The 18439-nt window shown below is 35.6% G+C and overlaps 1 protein-coding gene across 15 annotated transcripts in view; it reads right to left on the reverse strand.

Annotated features, from left to right (window-relative positions):
* Positions 1–18439, reverse strand: part of JAK2 (Janus kinase 2) — an 84811-nt gene that overhangs the window by 26490 nt on the left and 39882 nt on the right. For all 15 annotated transcript variants that reach the window (XR_014951303.1, XR_014951302.1, XM_021531700.3 and 12 more), the window contains 8 exons: positions 15128–15378; positions 9015–9138; positions 8109–8226; positions 7557–7702; positions 6081–6402; positions 4222–4341; positions 1756–1913; positions 987–1098 (listed from right to left, as the gene is read on the reverse strand). Coding sequence is in view for 13 of the 15 variants with exons in the window: in XM_021531700.3 (XP_021387375.1) it covers positions 987–1098; positions 1756–1913; positions 4222–4341; positions 6081–6402; positions 7557–7702; positions 8109–8226; positions 9015–9138; positions 15128–15347 (1320 nt within the window). In the remaining 2 variants the exon portion in view is untranslated. The remainder of the gene's footprint in view (positions 1–986; positions 1099–1755; positions 1914–4221; positions 4342–6080; positions 6403–7556; positions 7703–8108; positions 8227–9014; positions 9139–15127; positions 15379–18439) is intronic.

Below are 18439 nucleotides of genomic sequence, written 5' to 3' on the forward strand. Positions count from 1 at the left end.
AGTCTTCTCTCACAGGTTTGACTCCCAACTTTGCCTCTCTAAGTTTGTTCATGAACTGATTTCTTTGTCTACAAAATTCCCTACCAAACATAGTTCATTGACTGGACATAACATTTCTCCATTTACATATCCACATTATTTGGTAATTTTCAGAAATGTACCTATCTCTGACAGGAAGCTTGCTACCTCAAACTTGCTAGCTTGCTATATACCAGTAGGAAAATTCTTGTATTACCTTCCCTGGCTAAAAACGCAAAGGTAGGTCTGCTAATGTAATTAAAGAGAAATCTATTCTTGAAACAAGATCACTAAATTATTTAACAGCAATAATAAATCATTATATTATCACTAGCTGCAATGTCAGAGAGAAGAGGTACATCTGATTCGCTCAGAACCATATGCATTTCCAGGGTGGCTTTCTCTCTAGTTAATAACAAATATACCCAGGAAATTTGTGTTGATGTAACAGCTGCCAAATACTATGGCTGGCCCAGTACTGGGGATGAGGACAAGACCCAAACCCAGAAGAACCCATGAAGGAGGCACTGTCAGATTGTCAAAGCCTGTACACTCAATCTAATGAAGCCTTGTTTGTGAGGGGGGAGGAGGTATGTGGAAAACCCAGGGGAAAAACTCAAGTAAAAATCCCCAAACTTTAAAATAAATAGAAAACCCATTGAATTGCTCCAGCTCCATCTCCCAAACATTTATCCCAACATCACAGTCATTATCTCCAGAACTCATAAACTCTCTTCCCTCAGCCTGTCTTGGTCTCCAAGCCATGTGGCATGTGCATTAGCAATCCTGTATCAACTCTGATGTTTCTCACAAGACCCTGAAAATTGGCCCATCTGACAAAAGTAGCTAGAGAATATACATGCTAGACAAACATTCTGGAGGGAAAATTCAGAATCATTTACTAAACATCTCAGGCTCATTCTTATATCACAACAAAAATTAAATAGGCACTAAGACAAAATACAAACCTCTATAGCAAAAGTAAGGAAGTATTTTTTAAAATCTTTAGGACTGCAACGAAGGACGTAGAAACCAGTCTGATTACCAGCTTTCTTCAGTTTACTGATAGCAAAGTCCATGCTACAGTAAAAAGAAAATGTTTAATATGGCATAATTGCAAAATACAGAGATATAAGATGTATATATGTACAGCTTTCTTTAAGTTAATCTCTTTGCCCTTTATTTTCCAATATATAGGGTGATTGCTTATGTAGAGAGCAGCATATTACAATTTTTTGATACCAAACCATCATAATTATTTTTCCAATAAGAAACATTAAGGGCTAAAAAAGTATATTCCCCACTGCTTATTATATGATTTTCAACATGCATGGTGAAAGAAGCTATAATAAAATTACCTAACAAATAAGCTTAAATTAGCAAAACATTTATGTGGGTGAAAAAGGTAGGCTTAACCAGAAAAATGGCTAACAAGAAAAAAGAGCTGAAATAAAACAACATTCATTATTCTAAGAACGAATTTCCTCTTAAATAAGCCTTACTAACTCACTATTTATATCCATATCATGGAATGATCTTTCCACTTATTTTTTATAACATGTCAAGGAGGCACTATATTTTACAAAGTGAAATATAAGAGGAAAAATATAAAGCATTTTATGTTACATAAATGCAATAGAAAAAAATTTAAGACGCCTACTACAGTTCACAGACAACTAAAGCTCATCTTCCAAAACTAATATCCAATTGTCATATTACTAAAAAAAAAATACTTACAAAATTGGTCCATGACAGTTGCTTTGGATATTTTCAAGGACTGATGGTGGTGCTACTTCTTTACAGAGATAATGATGTGCATCTGCTGTTAATCTGTAATATCCATCAATTAATGATACAAAGGAGAGAGCTTCTCTTAATGACTGAAATTCAGCCTCCTGTTCAATTGCCAGAGAACAATGTGGGGCAGGGAGGGAGAGACAATTTCAATTTTTAATAGGCAACAAAAAATTCCTGGATATGCTAATGTTATAAAAGATATGCATATATGTGCACATTAAAGACATTAATAAAATCAGTTTTTAACTGATATTTGTATGGTCTAGCTTCTTGTTATCATTCAAAATGTGATAGCATCCTTCAGTGTTCAAGATCAAATCAAAACCAAAGAAAACAGAGAAGTTGTGGATGCCTTATCCCTGGAATAGGCTTTTAAACAATCTGTTCTAATGGACTATGTCCCAGCACATGGCAGGGATCTTGGATCCAGATGATCTTTAAAGTCCCTCTGACTCCAACCATTTCATGATTCTATGAAATCTGCCCTAAAACCTCCCCTGCTTTGTCTAAATAGATGAAACAGCAGAGGAATGCCAATATGAAAGAGCATTTGAAAGGAAAAAACAAGTAGATACAAGTCAGCATGCAGACACCTACTGCACTGCCAATACAGTCCTTCCCTAAAGGAAAGCCTTCACTTAACAGATTTCTATGTCTGCCTTCAAGCAGAAAAGAAAAATCTCCAGGAAAGTACCTGCCTGAAAACTCAGCTACTAGTCAGCAAAAATGGACATCCTGAGCTGAATCATAGACAGAAGATTATCTTTGACTACTATGAAGACAGGTATACTGGATAGGAGCAGGGACAAAAATCGTGTGGTCAAAGGAAAATGGGTGTGAAAAAGGTCTTATGCACAGTGTGATTAACAGATAGAAGCATGACAAAATTACATTCATCTGCAACAATATATTAATTGTTGCAAATAAAAACAGTGAAGCATTTTCTCAGTCACCCTAGATTTCATTCAGTAGAACAGCAGAACAGGCTTTAGTATGTGTTTGGCTGTGACACCAGAGACATACTTAGCTGAACACAATTATTTGGCAAGGCCTTTGCTAGAGAGCGATAAAAAGAGCTGCTGTCTTTGAGTAAGTGTCAAAAATTTAGTCTTCAAACTCCTTTTTAAGAGGACCTGGAAACAACTGCGGCCCATGGTGTGGACCATGTTGAGGCAGCTGTGCCTCTGCAGCCCATGGAGGTTCATGGTGCAGCAGACATCCCCCTGCAGCCCATGAAGAACTTCATGTCGCAGAAGGGGGATGTGCCTCAAGGAGGCTGTGACCCCATGGGAAGCCTACACAGAAACATACTTGTTGCAGGACTTGTGGCCCCATGAGCCACTATGGAGCTGTGGAACAGCCTGTTCCTGGAGAACTGCACTTCGTGGAAGGCACCAACACTGGAGCAGTTCATGAAGAACTGCATCCTGTGGAAGCAATTTGCACTGGAGAAGTTTGTGGAGGACTGCCCACCATTGGAGGGATCCCTTGCTGGAGCAGGGGATGAGCTGGGAGAGATAAGGACAACATGCAATGAACTGACCACACGTCCCATTATCAATCTTGTACACCGCTGAGGGGAAGGAGGTAGAGAATAAGGAATACAGCTGGCCCATCAAGAAGGGAGGGGTGGTAGGAATACGTTTTTAGGATTTTTTTATTCCCATTACCCTACTCTGAAACAAATTCAATTAATTTCTCTGAGACAATTCTGTTTTGTCTGTAACAGTTAATACGTCAGTGATATCTATCCTTATCTTGACTGACACAAGCCCTTCATTACATTGTCTCTCCTCTGTTCAAACTGAAGAGGGGAGTGGTTAGAGCAGATCTCATGGTCACCTGGTGCCCAGCCAGGGTCAGCCCACCCCACAACTCTGTGACAGCTGTACCTGCTAAAAAGCCTGACTCAAGTGCAAGGTTGTAGTTAAAGTAAAAAACTTTTTACATTTAGGTATAACATACTTTCTTAAGATCTTCTTCAAATAATTGTACATAATAAAAGCCGTAACATTAATTTTGCCCTGATACTTATTTTGTATCATCATTCTTCAGACTTTTTCAATGTGTTGGTCTCTAACAGACAGCTTATCAGGACACCATGGAAACAGCACACTTGAGAACTGAAACCATGGACTCAGGTTTAAGACTAATAAACAAAAGAACCAATCTGTGTACCAGAAATTCTCCTCAGATAAAAATATCTATTTCTATTTCATTCCAAGCACATAGCTTTGAATGCAGAAGATCTTTAGTGCTCTGATAACACCCCTTACACTGCTGATAGGTATTTTATCTCATGCTAAATTAACGTTGTCATGGATTATACAAGACTATGCAAAAACAATCACACAGCCTGCTCAAAGCAGTATCTATTTGAAAGAACAGCAACCAAAGTAAACAGACCAGATTCTTGCTGTCTTGTTTGTGAATGGTGACAATTCTTCTCTCACTGGAGCCTTCTTGGCTCGCTTGTTTAATGCTGACATCAATGATATCAGGAAAATCACAGTATGTTTGTAAATCCTGCAACAAATATATAATTTCAGTAATAACATAAATGGCAATTAAAAAGCCTCACCTATTTGCAGCATCGGAACTTCTACAACTCCAACTTGTAAGCCAACAACAAAGATGATTATGAAACCTTAAACATGCCATTACAAGCAAAGAAAGTATTTTCCTTACACAATTATCACTAGTAACACAAATCAAAGAACAGACAGAGATCCAGGAACCATGAACAGAAATATCCACATATGGGCTTGGGTTTTTATAATTGTAGATATTTCTTCACTCTGTAGTATTTTGTGAACAGTGGAACATTTAGATTGCTTTTTTGAGAGGAGTTTTTGAGTTTATTATTGGCATCCTGAATAAACAGGTTTAGAAAGCCTGTTAACAATACAAAATGTCGTGACTTCATTCGCAGTGATACAAGCTGCAAATCTGTAGCTGGAAGGAAGAAAAAGTGTAAGGTTATCCTCTCAGTCCTATCTACTTGTTCATCTGGTTGGTGAAAATGTAAACTTGGAAAACACACAATCTACTTCAGATATGTCATTACATACATCTGAATAAAAATTATTTTTCAGTTCAGTATCTAAATGACAATTCATCAGTAAAGTTTACTGAAACAAGTTACAATCATATTTACGCGCAACCATTTCAATTTTCAAAATAAACTTTATAAATAGTTTCTTTACCAGTGAAAATATATGCAGTGTCTGTCAATAATGGAATGACAATATTTTTAATTATGAAAAATAATTTGGCAATCTTTATTTTAAAATATGATTTATTCAAACACTACACTTACTAAAGGCTTGATTGCCAAGCCCAAACAATATATTATGCATACACTTTATGCACCTAAAACTGGAAATTGCAGAATCTGACATTTATGACAGTTCCTGCCAGAGCAACTGGCATTTACAGGAAAATTAGGGAAGGCAGAGGGCTGATACATAATAACTATGAATGAAGTAATTGTCAATCTTCAAATATTCTAAGAATATCACACTTCAAAAAATATGGGGATGTAATCAGATTTGTTTTTTGCTAACTATTGAAAAAACCCACTAGCATATAGCATTTTATAAAAATTATTACAGCACACAGTAGAAATACAACTTTTTGTACTTTGGCCTTGTCTGCTACATATTACAAATCAAAAGTACAAAATCAATGTGATTATTTTTAAAAACTCACACATACTCCACTTTGCCTTTACTTTTACCTTTGGATAACTCCCACACTCTCAATGCACACTGCTTTGAGTTTCTATCAGGTTTTGGTAAAGTCAACATAATGAGTAGTCATGTTGGAAAATCTCACACACAAACACAAAATAATACCAATAAACAAAAATGCAGCAGTACATGATTACTAGCACTTACAGCACTTACATATTTAAGCACCTAATTCCTGAAGAAAGACTATATGGACTCCACAATCACTCAGATGTCATTTTAAATTTGCTAATTTTGACATTGGTAGATGTCTAACAGCAGGAAAGAGATATAGGAGAATGTGCCTCTTGTTTGGAGTCCCTAGATCCCAGCTTTCAAAGATTATTTGGGTAATTTCTGCATTTTATATACATCTGGGGGCATCGTCATTACTTTTCCACTTTTTTAAAATGTCATTGTGAAGTAAAATTTGCCTACCAAATTTGCTTGAGTTAAATCAGAACTTCTAAAACAAGCTTACTACTCTCTTCCATAACAAAAAACACAGTTATTAAAATAATTTTTTAAAATTACCTGCTCTCCAAGTGTTTCACAATCTTTAAGTTTTCCTCTTGAACACTGGATTCCTCCATTTCCAGTTATTACAACAGTTGCAAAACTTTCCTCTCCAGAAGGACCTCCACCAGGTTCTTTTACTTCAAAAACCTCTGAATAGAAGGCAGGCTGAAGGGTTTCCAGATTTATGAGATACTTAAGTTTCAAGTTTCTGGCAGTAGCTTTGCATTGGCCAAACTGTTGTATAAATTTGCGGAATCTGTACCTTATTCTTTTTCGGGTCAAAATGTGGTAGTCTTGGATTTTTGCTCGCACACACTTAGGTAAAAACATTTTGTAGCTGTAAATACATAACCAGACAAAAAAAATCTACTAATTTCATCCATTAAATCCAGCAAAGACAATTAGTTCTGTGCTAAACAAGTCAATATTGAAAACACCTTTTCCTCTAAATGTACTGTTATTTTTACAGCTGTAGGATAACAAAGATCCTTAGATCTGTAGTATGTTCTTTCAAATAAAACCCCGTTTTCTTCCATTTTCCATTTTTTCCCTCACTCAATTGCAACAAACTACATAATGCATTTTCCATAAATTCAAAGATGTCTGTTCTTTCATTAGTGAAGTTCTAAGGTAAGGCAGCAGAAGTTACAAAATTGCTTTGTTTTCTGTAGAAATTGTAAAGAGGATACTGCATGGCAACTACATGCATAAAGGACAGATTTCCTGGCTGAAAATACAGGTAGTAGAATACAGAACTGTGGTTGGTTGTCACTGAAGTTTCTATGTCAGGGACAGAATTAACTCAGCCAGAGTAGAAATTGATAGGATTGATACACCCAAGTAACTTGGTAAACTCAAGAAAGTTTAGCAGAGATCTGGCCAAGATGTTTAAGAGCCTGGAGCACATGACATGAGAGAAGAGGCATATGGGAGCTTGATTTGTTCAGCCTAGAGAAATTAGGCTCAAGTATGGTATTCTACTATTGTCTTCTAATAATGTGAAAGAGAGGATTATCAGTATCACAGAGGAGACTGATTAGGTACAGAGAAAATCTTTCATAATGACCATGGTAATGCAGAGGACAAAGGTGCACAGAGTTACAGAGGAATCTCCATAACAGGACATTTTCAGAACTTCTCTGGATGAGGCCCTAAGTCACTTCATCTAACTTTGAATTTGGCCCTGATAGGAACAGGGACTTGGATCCAGAAGGTGTCTTGCCTAAAATTACTATTTACATATTTTCTTACATAAGAAGCTGCTGCCCTACCCTTCATCAAGAGAGTCAAATCCATGTCTCCAAATCATGAATGGTCACCAGAACATAAATTTTCTATTAATTTCTAGTTTACATAATAGGTAAAATAAAACTATTTTACATCAACACATCAACTGCCAACAGCTGAACACCTTCTCCTAGACACTAGTATGCAAAAATACAACCTTTAGGCATGAGATAGACGTGAAACAGTTACAAATTATGGAATCACCTGACTGAATTGTAAATAGCCATTGGGGTTTGGTCCTTTTCTTTGGCCACTCTCATCATATCTAGAACAGCCATTCCAAGGCATTCTTCTTGTGTTTCATGAGTAACAGGCATCTGTACCCATCCATCCAAAAAATCGGCTCGCCACTGAGAAAGAATGCAAGAAAAAAAAATGAAACCTGGCACACTGCTGCTTAACAAGAATAGAGGTTCAGGGTGCAGTTGTTGAGGGGAGCAGTTGTTGTGTTGTTTGATTGCTTATGTTTGGTTTGTTTAGGGGGTTTTATTGTCTTGGTTTTTTAAAGCCTGAATGACCTACTTCATCCACAAAAAGATGTACTTATTCATAAGGAATACCAGCTGCTATCATGCTTAGAAGCACTGTTTTGAACTTCATCTCTCCAAATATACAATAGGATACGGAATTTAATTTTCAGCTTGAGAGGGCTTCAAGCTTTCAAGAGCCCACAGAGTTACTAGGAGAAGATAGAAAGGGAATAAATGCTAATAACCCTCACCAATCTGCATTTAAAAATAAGCAAGCAAATCATACCTGTGCAAATAGGTAAGACATGACAAGATCATCAAGGACGGGGCTTTCTGCACCACGAAGAATACCATACCGGTATGCTCTGTTGCTGCCACTGCAATACCAGTGGGGAAAATAAAACCTGGTAGGAAATAAATTCAAGCAAATGTTAATAAACAGACATTTTGGTTACCAGCATCAGACATTACTGCTCTCATATACATGTAACTAGTGCTGCTGATTGGAGGACCACTATGAAACCCCAGTTACTCAATGAAGACTACAGATCCAGTTCTTGGAGTTTTAGAGTACTACAGTATTCAAGCAAGGTGATAAACTGTACTGATAGGAATGAGAACCTTTGCTAAGTTATTCTCACTAATCAGAATACAGACAATTTTATTGTGTCTTCTAGTTTCTTTTGAAACAGTTCCTAAACAAAACCACTCAGGCCAAATTATACAATGTAAATAAATTAAGCAATTTACAAAAGGAAAACTATGACTACAGTTTTAGTTGTCCACATTAAATTTTAAGGTTAGGGAAAAATGGTTGTATTGCAGAAACATGCCTGACTATGTAGGACAATTACTCTGCATTTCAGAAACTGCTACTTACTTCAAACACACAAGCACAGAGGAGATGAGATGTATCATTATTAAGAAGGGTTTTTACTTCTAGTATATTTTTATTGTTTGTTTCTTCAATCTGACACTGGTAAACATACTGGATAGAGAAAATTAATAAAGTACATAATTCAAATCACTTCAATATTTTTAATTCTTTTAGCTCCCTGTTTTCCAGAAAATGCAGGCAATCTATCCATAACTTCTAAGAGAAACTACAGTTCAACTAAATATCATATTGGCTGTGTTCTCTCACACAGTCTGGTTTTACCATGAAAAGTGTACAATATTTTATTTAGATTACCTTATCCGGTAAATTAGGATGAGTCTGGTTGTTTCATCTACATGGAAGATGTGATTTGGGGGATACCACATTCTGTCTGTTTCACTCATGAGTGCAAACATGTTATGATACACTGGCATGATACCTACATGAAGAGCAGAGAAGCAAACATCAGTAGGAAACAGTTTTCACAAAATATTTTTAAAATATTGTGGGTTAAAAGCAGCAGATTGCCACAGTGCTCTACTGCTATCAGCCACAGGTATCAATTTTGCCAGCAACACTGCAATCACAATCCCATAGCCTGCAGGCTGCTTTGATGGTTAAGTTTTTTCATTCTTCCTTTAAGTTATCTGACTGGAGAACCTCTTCATCTGTTGTTTTCTGTACCCCACTGTTAAATTACAAGATTTTCTCTGTATGGCATTTAATAAAATGTCTTCTTAGCCTCTCAGTCTAGAAACAGTTTAGAACAGTAGATTTTTTTTCCTGCCTTTCCAAAATCAGATCATTTGATTTGAGCATTGATTTTATGACTAAGCATTTATTTTAAGACTTTAGACTGATTAAATATTACAAGTAAAGCAACACAAAGAACCACCAGCCATTTCCATTTTAGTAACTCAGTTTATAACAAACCCAAACATATACTATTAACATAAAACAGAATTGGAAAATATTCTTTTCCCTCAACAACTTTGAATGATGCTAATGGTAACTGACAAGCAATCATACTTAATCAGAAACTTAAAAAAAATCTGTTGAGCATCAATTCTTCAGCAGCATCAGAGTTTTAATTTGACTCTGACGCTCCCAGCTGAAACATGGCCTACAACTCAGCATTCTAATGTACTGCAGTGTTATGCATCCCTGTGATGCCAGTGTTGGAAAACAGGTTAACTGCCTGAAAACTGAGTAACACAAAAGGATTAACTGCAAGTATTGATACATATATTCTGAAGACAGAAAGAAACACAGGTCAAAAGGCCAGACTGTAGGATTAAAAATTACCAAGTTACAGTAGCTCATATCTAAAGAAAACTTAACATTAAACCAATATACTCTGGGGTAAGAAGGCAAAAAAAATAATGGAAAAACAAACAGGTAAAGACAATAGAAGTAACTTAAAATAACATTATGAGACTGAAGAATTCTGGGAAAAGGGAAAATACCAACATCCTTGCTCAAAGATCTAGAATGAAGTAATTGAAATTCTCACAAGAAACCAGGAGAAAAAGAAATCCTTTATTTCTTTCTGTTCTGAACAACATCTAGGTAATTACTGAAAGGGATGGACCCCACATTTCTTTCATCACATCTAAACAGCATGTAAGACAATCAGAAGAAACAACCAACCAATTCCATATACAAAACCACATAACCCTTAAAATATACTTCAGTCTTAAACAACAACTAGCTTATTAAATTTGATACAAAAAAGGGTTTGTTTCTATAGGGGTCTAGTATGAGGGCTAAGAACTAGAATTCTATTGCATATTTGTGAAGATTAAACTGCTGAAATCTGTAGGCTAATCATCTGACACCTTCCTAAACCACAGCTTTACAAAACGCACCAGAGCTGCAGGTCTTAACATATGATTAGGATAGGATTAACTATGAAAAGGAGTCACAGACTTACAGGAAACTAGATAAATGGAAAGCATTATATAAGGCAATGAAAGGGAAACCAAAATGAAAGAAATCCCCCACAGGAATAAAACTGAAGGGATAAGTAACTTAAAGATTGGCTGCAATTCTAAATGCTACAAATTTATGGTGCAAATATGACATATTTGATCCATCCAAGTTTTGAGGATTTTTTAATGGAGTTCAAATCCATACACCTAAACACCTAAACATATATGGTTCTCATTTGATTGTAAAGTGGGATGAACTATACTATACTATATATCAGCTGTCCATAAAGCAGTAATTTAGTAGTTAGTACCTTAACAGTTTTATAGCTGTGTCGTGTCTGTATGCCTAACAATTTCAGATCAATTACAGTGTAATGTACATGAGAATCACTAATCACATGAGAATCAAGACTGTTGCTAGATGCTAAACACCATTCAGGGCAATGCTGAAAATTTACTATATAGCTAGTGAGACCTACCTAGTCTCCCTAATACAATTACCCAAACTACTAACTATCCCAGGTACGCTTACTGAACAACATTTCAAAACCATATTCAAATGCTAAGCTGCTGTATTTGACCAAATACATTACAGACACCACAATCACCATGCCACCCCACATCTCAAAAAACCCCACAGGTATTTCGCTATCATTGCCATTCTGAAACTTCAACCAAGATGTGACCAAGGTACTCCCCCCTACAAATCAGAAGTACTTATATTAAGCCCTCCCCTGGCCACTGTCTTCTTTTTCATGAAAAGTAAACTGTGCACTCTTCCCTCCCTCATAATTTGGCATTTATAGTTCTGAATGGTAACTTGCGCCATTCACTGGCATTATTTAAGGACACAGAGATCATGCATATTTTTCAAGAAAAGAAGTTTCACGTTTTTATCCCTTCCCCTTTAGAACTATTAATTTGCTTTGCTACACTTAATGCTCAACAATTATAAAAGAGAACAAATCCCTTCATTAAATCGAGTCTTGAAAATTGTCCACAAAAAACTGACAAAAGCAGAGGCCAGAAACTTCTCTTTTCATTAAATTCTTACCATCAATATTAACTGCAGGGCCTTTTCAACTGAAGATAACTGCAGTATTTAAATGTATTCCCTAGAAACAATGAAAATCGAAAAATTGGAGGGGGGAATAAAAGTCTTCTGCTGAAGCCTAGATATCTCAACAATAGCGAAAACTCAGGAGAAATATAAATGTAAGTGAATGTAAAAATCATAAAAGCCATTCATAACAGGTACTGAAAAGCCTCCCCTGGATTTTTGCATTGTATGTCTGCGCAACCATGCTATCAGCTCAATCAGTGAGGAATTAGGAGAAGACAGTGACTCAGACATACTTAATCAGAATTTTCACTGCTTTGCTTCTCCAGCAAGGACTACCAAATAAATTTTCTGGAATATTGCAATGACAAGATCTCTTTAAAATTTATTTATTTGTTGCATAACGCTGAAGAAAGGAGTGTGTGTGTGTGTGTATATATATATATATATATATATATATACACATATATATAGTATATACGTACTGTATGATATATAGCATATATACTTGGCTATAGTCAAGTAACATCATGAAAGATTACAACACAGCATAAGTTTAGACTTCAAACTTCTGTTTCAGTCCTAAAAAAAAGTAGGTTCTTTTTTTCCTCATTATGATATTAGAGCTTCACTTCCAGGCAAGTCTCACTACGTCATTTATCCTGAAGCCCCTAAGAAATTACAGTTTTTCTGTATCTCCTCCCTTGTTGGCATTAGGAACCTTTTCTCCCACAGAATATACTTTCATAAGGTAATGTCCCTCTTCTAAGAAAAAATAAAAAACAGGAAGTGTAAATCGCAACAAGCCATGACAACACTATGAAATGTGAAAATTATGCAAGTCTGCAATAGAAATATTGTTGTATGAAACTCTCAACTCAAGCATTTAAGTAATTAGATATAAAAAGATGAAAGCAATTAATTGAATAATAATAAAAATCTCAAATTTTCTATATAAAATTCTAATACATACATTAGTTCTCATCCAGTTGGAAGTAAACTATTTAAAACTTATGTAGACTTGCATATACCAGATGATAATTTGCTTGTCTTTTCTGACATAAAAATAGTATCTTGCATTATCATTCAAACAAACTGGAGGCTTACAAAACCCTTAACATCACATTCAATGTCACTGTCCTGTCAACAAAATGGTTTCTGAATAGTCAATCAAAGCTTCTATTTCTTTTCCTGGAAAAACAGAATTGCCCAGAGATCTGATTAATTCATTCCCCAGTTAGTGGGGGAGTGCAGGGGGGCTGCACGTTCTGGGTGGATTTTCAGGAAAGGCTATCATCTAAAGGAAGACAAACAAAGAAAAACCAAACAACAACACGACCTCACAAAACCAAGCAAACACACACAGGAAAAAAAAAAAAAAAACAACCAAACAAAACCACCAAACAAGAAAACCAACCCTCAGTGAACAGTTATACTCAATGACAACTCTGAGCTGTGTGAATCCTCAGTCAATTCAGTTCTGGAAATTCAGCATGTTAGGAAAAATATGCCTAGAATTCCCTTGTTAGCAGCATGGAATCTCTTCTGGAGCATAAAAGCAAAGACATACTACAAATCATAACACTATGCAATCCACTCTCCCTCTTGAAAACATTTAATTGACTGCAAACTCTGCCACCATTTGTCACATTAATGCTTTGAAACAGTGTTTTTTTTTACTTATAATTAAAAACTCTCTGCCATTTTATGGTTTTCCAAGAGACCAGCAGTTTTCAAGGGTTGTACCATGGAAATTCCAACACAATTGCAATTCAGGTGGGTGAGAATTAAAACGAAGATACACCTAACACAAATATTCTGCAACATCTAGAACAATTTCTCTAATATACTTCATTTCCATCATCAGTTAGTTCCTCTAACACCATTTTCCCCCTCAGGCTGAGAACAATCCTTTTTTTCCAATTTGGTGTGACATTTCTAATATTCTACTTGGCAATTAACTAGCTAACATGTGAGAACTGAACCATGACTACCTCATCAATTTAAATTTAATTTCAAAACATTTAGTTTTGCATTTCTGCTTGGAAAATGTGACAGTCAATTTATGTATAGTTTTCCTTCTAAAAATACAAACCCACAAAAGTATTTATATTTATTATATTTCTCCCAAACCAGAAAACGGTTTTTAAATAAAGTTAAAAAAAGCTGAGCTTTTGCATGCATGCATCAAACTGGCAGAAAAATATTTAGACAGACTAATATTTTTATAGCCAATACATACCAGATATGACAGATCTAATGTCAAGTTAGCAGGGATTGGAAAATTTTCAATTGTTTGAACTATTTAAAAGATACATAACAAGACCTTCTCTGACTGCTGATGCTTGCCTAGATCCAGTCCTGCTTTGCCTCCAACAGCAGTCATACTTGGATATAATCTGTTCTGCTATCAAAAGATCTATCAGTTGTTCAGACCACAAAATTCATTAGCAAATAAGAAATTTCTTATATTTCTGTCCTGCTTACTACTCAAATCACTCCCTTCTTAACCAAGAATTCTGACTCATAGCTTACTCCTGAAAGATGAGTCTTGCAAACACAAACATTATTTGACTGTATGGAGTCATATGTGCTCTGCTGTACAATCAAAAAATCCTCCCAGAAAAAAAAAAAAAAAAAAACCAACCAAAAAAAACGAAAAAAAAAAAACCAATGCCTCATGCCTCATGATTTAAGCACTAATGGTTGCTATGAAAGAGAAAAAAGAACAAAAAGATGGTCACTTTCATACCCAGAGATTATAGGAATGAATTTGTTTTATTAAAAAATCCAATGTACTTTTGCAAAGAAAGATGCATGCACAAAATGCTTGCTTGAATTATTTTACTACAGATTTCAGCCCCGGTGTCTGTTAGACTCTGGGTAAATGCAGGAATTCAAAGGCACTCTTAGATATCAATGTATTATTTTTTCTATAATATACCACCATTTTATTTACACACGATTTCCTAAATCATTATGAAGAGCATCAGCCACACACACAAGAATTCATTTTATATCTAACAGAACAGTTTCCTTCTGCAAAGTGATTAAGCATATATAATATACAACACAGGCACAACTTCCAGGACCAATCTGTTTTGCAGGGCTGCATGAGGAAGTAATTCAAGCTATTACAGCTCCTGCTACGATTTAGCTACTTGAACTGTATCTTAGCTCAATGAAAGAAGACTTTCAGTTACAGGATGGTATACCCTTAAATTATTTGAAAACATATGGCAGTCACCGAGTTCAGCTTCACAACCATTCTAACAGAACAGTTTTACAGTCTGGTGCTAATTACATCTGAAAGAACAGAGAAATTAGCATTTCAGACTAAATGCCATGATTTTGATGAGCTTTGGGTTGTTGGAAACTTTCTTGTATGAAGTTGGATTTCACTGCTTCATTAGATAAACTGTTAGGTAATTACTCACCACAGGCTTTACAGGCAACAGCACAAATCTCTTCTGCAACATGCTCTCCAGCTGAAAATTGAAGGTAATCTCCTTCTGTCTTCCCAGGAGAATGATAAAGGTACACTTGAAGCAAAGGTTCCGTCTGCTTGGGTGCACTGCTATTTCCACGGATGTCACCATTCTGGCGGACAGTAGAAGTTGCTGTACTTTCCATATTTGTCATTGTAAGACAAGCCATAGTTTGTCCTGGTTCTGTTCAGAGCATCTGCCTGAAATAAATGTAAGAAATACTTCTTCACTAAATGTGTTTGGTTTTATTTGTAATATTCATATTCAGTGATAGTACTGTTCTGACACGGAAAAATCATTAGAACTTGAAGACAAGCAAATAGCTTAGGTGGTTTACAAAAAGCTATGTTTCTCTTTGATTTAGCCCTAAAGGAAAAGTAACTAACAGTATTACAGGAAAAAACAAAATATAAATTGGGAGTCCAGCTAGAGGATTACCACTTTTCAATGAATTTCAGGTGGCATGTGCTTACCTGTAACATGCTAATTAAACCTAAAAAGCCAAAATAATTACTTTAATGAGATCTGTACAATTCATTTTATTCCCAATTTAATTTTAGAAGACAAAATAACTAGTTTGGTCACAAACTAGCACTGATGAAGAGAAGGATAGAAATAGCACCTTGCAGCTGAGTTTTCCTCATACACAGACACTGTAATAAAGTGCTGAGATGAGAATCTAACAGACATGGTTTGTACCTAGGAGTGGGAGATCTTCCAAAACCACCTTCTTTCAGAAAAAAATAATTTAATCTGCCATTAAAAACAGTCTTCTCTGGTAAATGTAATCAAAGAAGACTAATAATGTAATAAATAACCACAGATATAACTGATAATGAAAAAAAGTTAAAAAATGTGAGATTAGACAGCATATTCCAAAAGCCAGTTGAAGAATATCTTTGCTTCTTTGTGACTGCATCATAATTTTAATTCGTATAATCCCTGCTTTAAGACAAAATCTTAGGTCACAGTAAAAAAGATTGCTTTTATTGGAAGTTATTCCAAATAGCTACCACTTGGAATTCTGCATTTCTTATTCTGAAAATGCAGAATAGATTCAAACAAAAAAAATTTTAAATATTTGATTTTTTAGAATAAAAGTATGGTTTGGGCCACAATAATGTTGCCCTGATAACTCCTTCTCTTTGAGATGAAAAACCCCAAGTGTCTCAAGTCCTTCCTCATGGAAGAGGCACTCCAGCCCTCTGATTGTTTTTGTGCCCTTCTCTGGACTCACACCAAATGTTCTGTCTTTCCTATGCCAGGGCCCCCAGAGGTGGACACAGACTCCAAGAGCAGTCTCACAAAAACACAGCAAAGGAGGAGAATCACACCCCTTGACCTCCTGGCAATGCTTCTTCATATATGATGAAATTGGTTTTCTGGGCTGCCAGTACACATTGCCAGCTCACATCTCACTTTTTATCTACCAGGGTCCCCAAGTCCTCATCCACAGGGCTGCTCTCAAAACCATTCACCCTCCAGGATGTACTGATCCTGGATTGCTCTAACCTAGATGCAAGAACAGGTGCACTTGGCGTTGTTGAACTTCATGAGTTTCCCATGGAATCACTTCTCAAGTCTATCAAGGTGCCTCTGGATGGTGTCCCTTCCCTCAATCCCTTCAGCTGCACTAGTCAGCACTAGTCTGGTGTCGTTTCTGAACTCACTAAGGGTCTGCATTTTGTTGCTTCAGACACTGAATGGTTAATAAAGATATTGTACTTGAAAATGTAAATGCTTAAGTTAAGAATATGCTTATTGTTCTGCATAGGCATATGGGTGTTACATTCTTGATGCATTATGTTCAACAGCTTTTGTTTGTATTGAACTATGTTGCTTTATCAGGAAAGAGCTATTTGGAACATGTTTTGGGTTTATTTTTATTTTTATTTTTTTACATTTTCTATTCCTAACTAGAATTATTTAAGAAAGGATGTGTGTATGAATTTTCATTAATGTGGGCTAAAGATGATGTGTACTATAGAAACTGCAACAGTTATATCAGCAGGAAAAGAAGGCTGAACCTCTTTAATTAAGGAAAACATTAACTTAATGAGTTATGAGATGACAAAAATATTCAATTACATGTACAAGAGGATAAAACTGTGTTACCATTATGCTAATTCTGGGGGAAGGAGAAAAGAAAAAAGATACCATCACCAAGTGAAAAATGTGTCCTTTTACTTCCCAAACTATGCAATACAAAGAACCAGTGCATTATAGATACATAAATATGAATTTCTAGATGCAAATGTCATTCACTGCATTGCAAATGTCATTCACTGGATTGCAGATGTCATTCCTAAGGCCCTTATGTAGGGGATATGCAGATTTCCTATGCCTCATTTACAAAGCCAGCCACCTTTAACTCAAAAGATATGTCCTTTTACCTCCAAAGGTAGCATAGGTAACAAGTACATGTATAAGGAAAAAAAGCATCCCTCCTCACTCATTATTTAAAACCAATAATAGGAATTATTGTTTTTCAGAAGAATAACCAACATATGACTATAAACACTGTATTTAAAAGATTTCTTACTACCTTTGCTAACATTATGCAAGACGCGATGTTTGTGCTCTACAACTTGCTTTTATAAAACACTCACAGCTTTAACCCACAGCTGTAATACCACAGGGGGCCATCTTTCATTGCTACAGTAGTTTTCCCAAAATACTCCAACATTAACCTTATTTTATTCAAACCTTAACCTGAACTGACATATTTTTTAATCTTGGTCCCTCAGCTTTATGTCTATCCAAAACTGAATCGAAATGGTATTTGTCAACCTAACTGAAAAATGTCCAGTTTCAGAAGAGTACTAAACATATATGCTTATGCTTGCCACTTCTTCATAAAGCCTTTACAATATATTTGTCCTTTCAAAAAACTTCCACCATTCCCTCTTTGTTTCTGTATTAAATAACTCAATAAAACAAGAAGGGAACCTTGCTTAATTACACCTAAGAATGTGAAATAGCAATAAAATGCAGTAAAAAATACTAAAAAGTGCAAAGTAAATATTGTAACAGAACACTCTGTTCTATTTGTTGCACTAACTTCAAAGGTTCCATGTGACAATGTGAAAAAAATTCCAAGAGATACTATTTGTAAAACTGTCATGACTTCAAATTAAATAACTTTTAAATTTCAAGTTTGCCTTTTATGTTAAAGTGCAGATAAAGTACGTGAAACCAAGAAATATTCCTAATTTATTTTCTTCACTGAAAATAGAAAACACATTTTCTTGGCCTCTGCCT

Source organism: Lonchura striata, chromosome Z (assembly GCF_050655825.1).
Source record: "Lonchura striata isolate lonStrDom1 chromosome Z, ASM5065582v1, whole genome shotgun sequence".
NCBI lineage: Eukaryota > Metazoa > Chordata > Aves > Passeriformes > Estrildidae > Lonchura > Lonchura striata.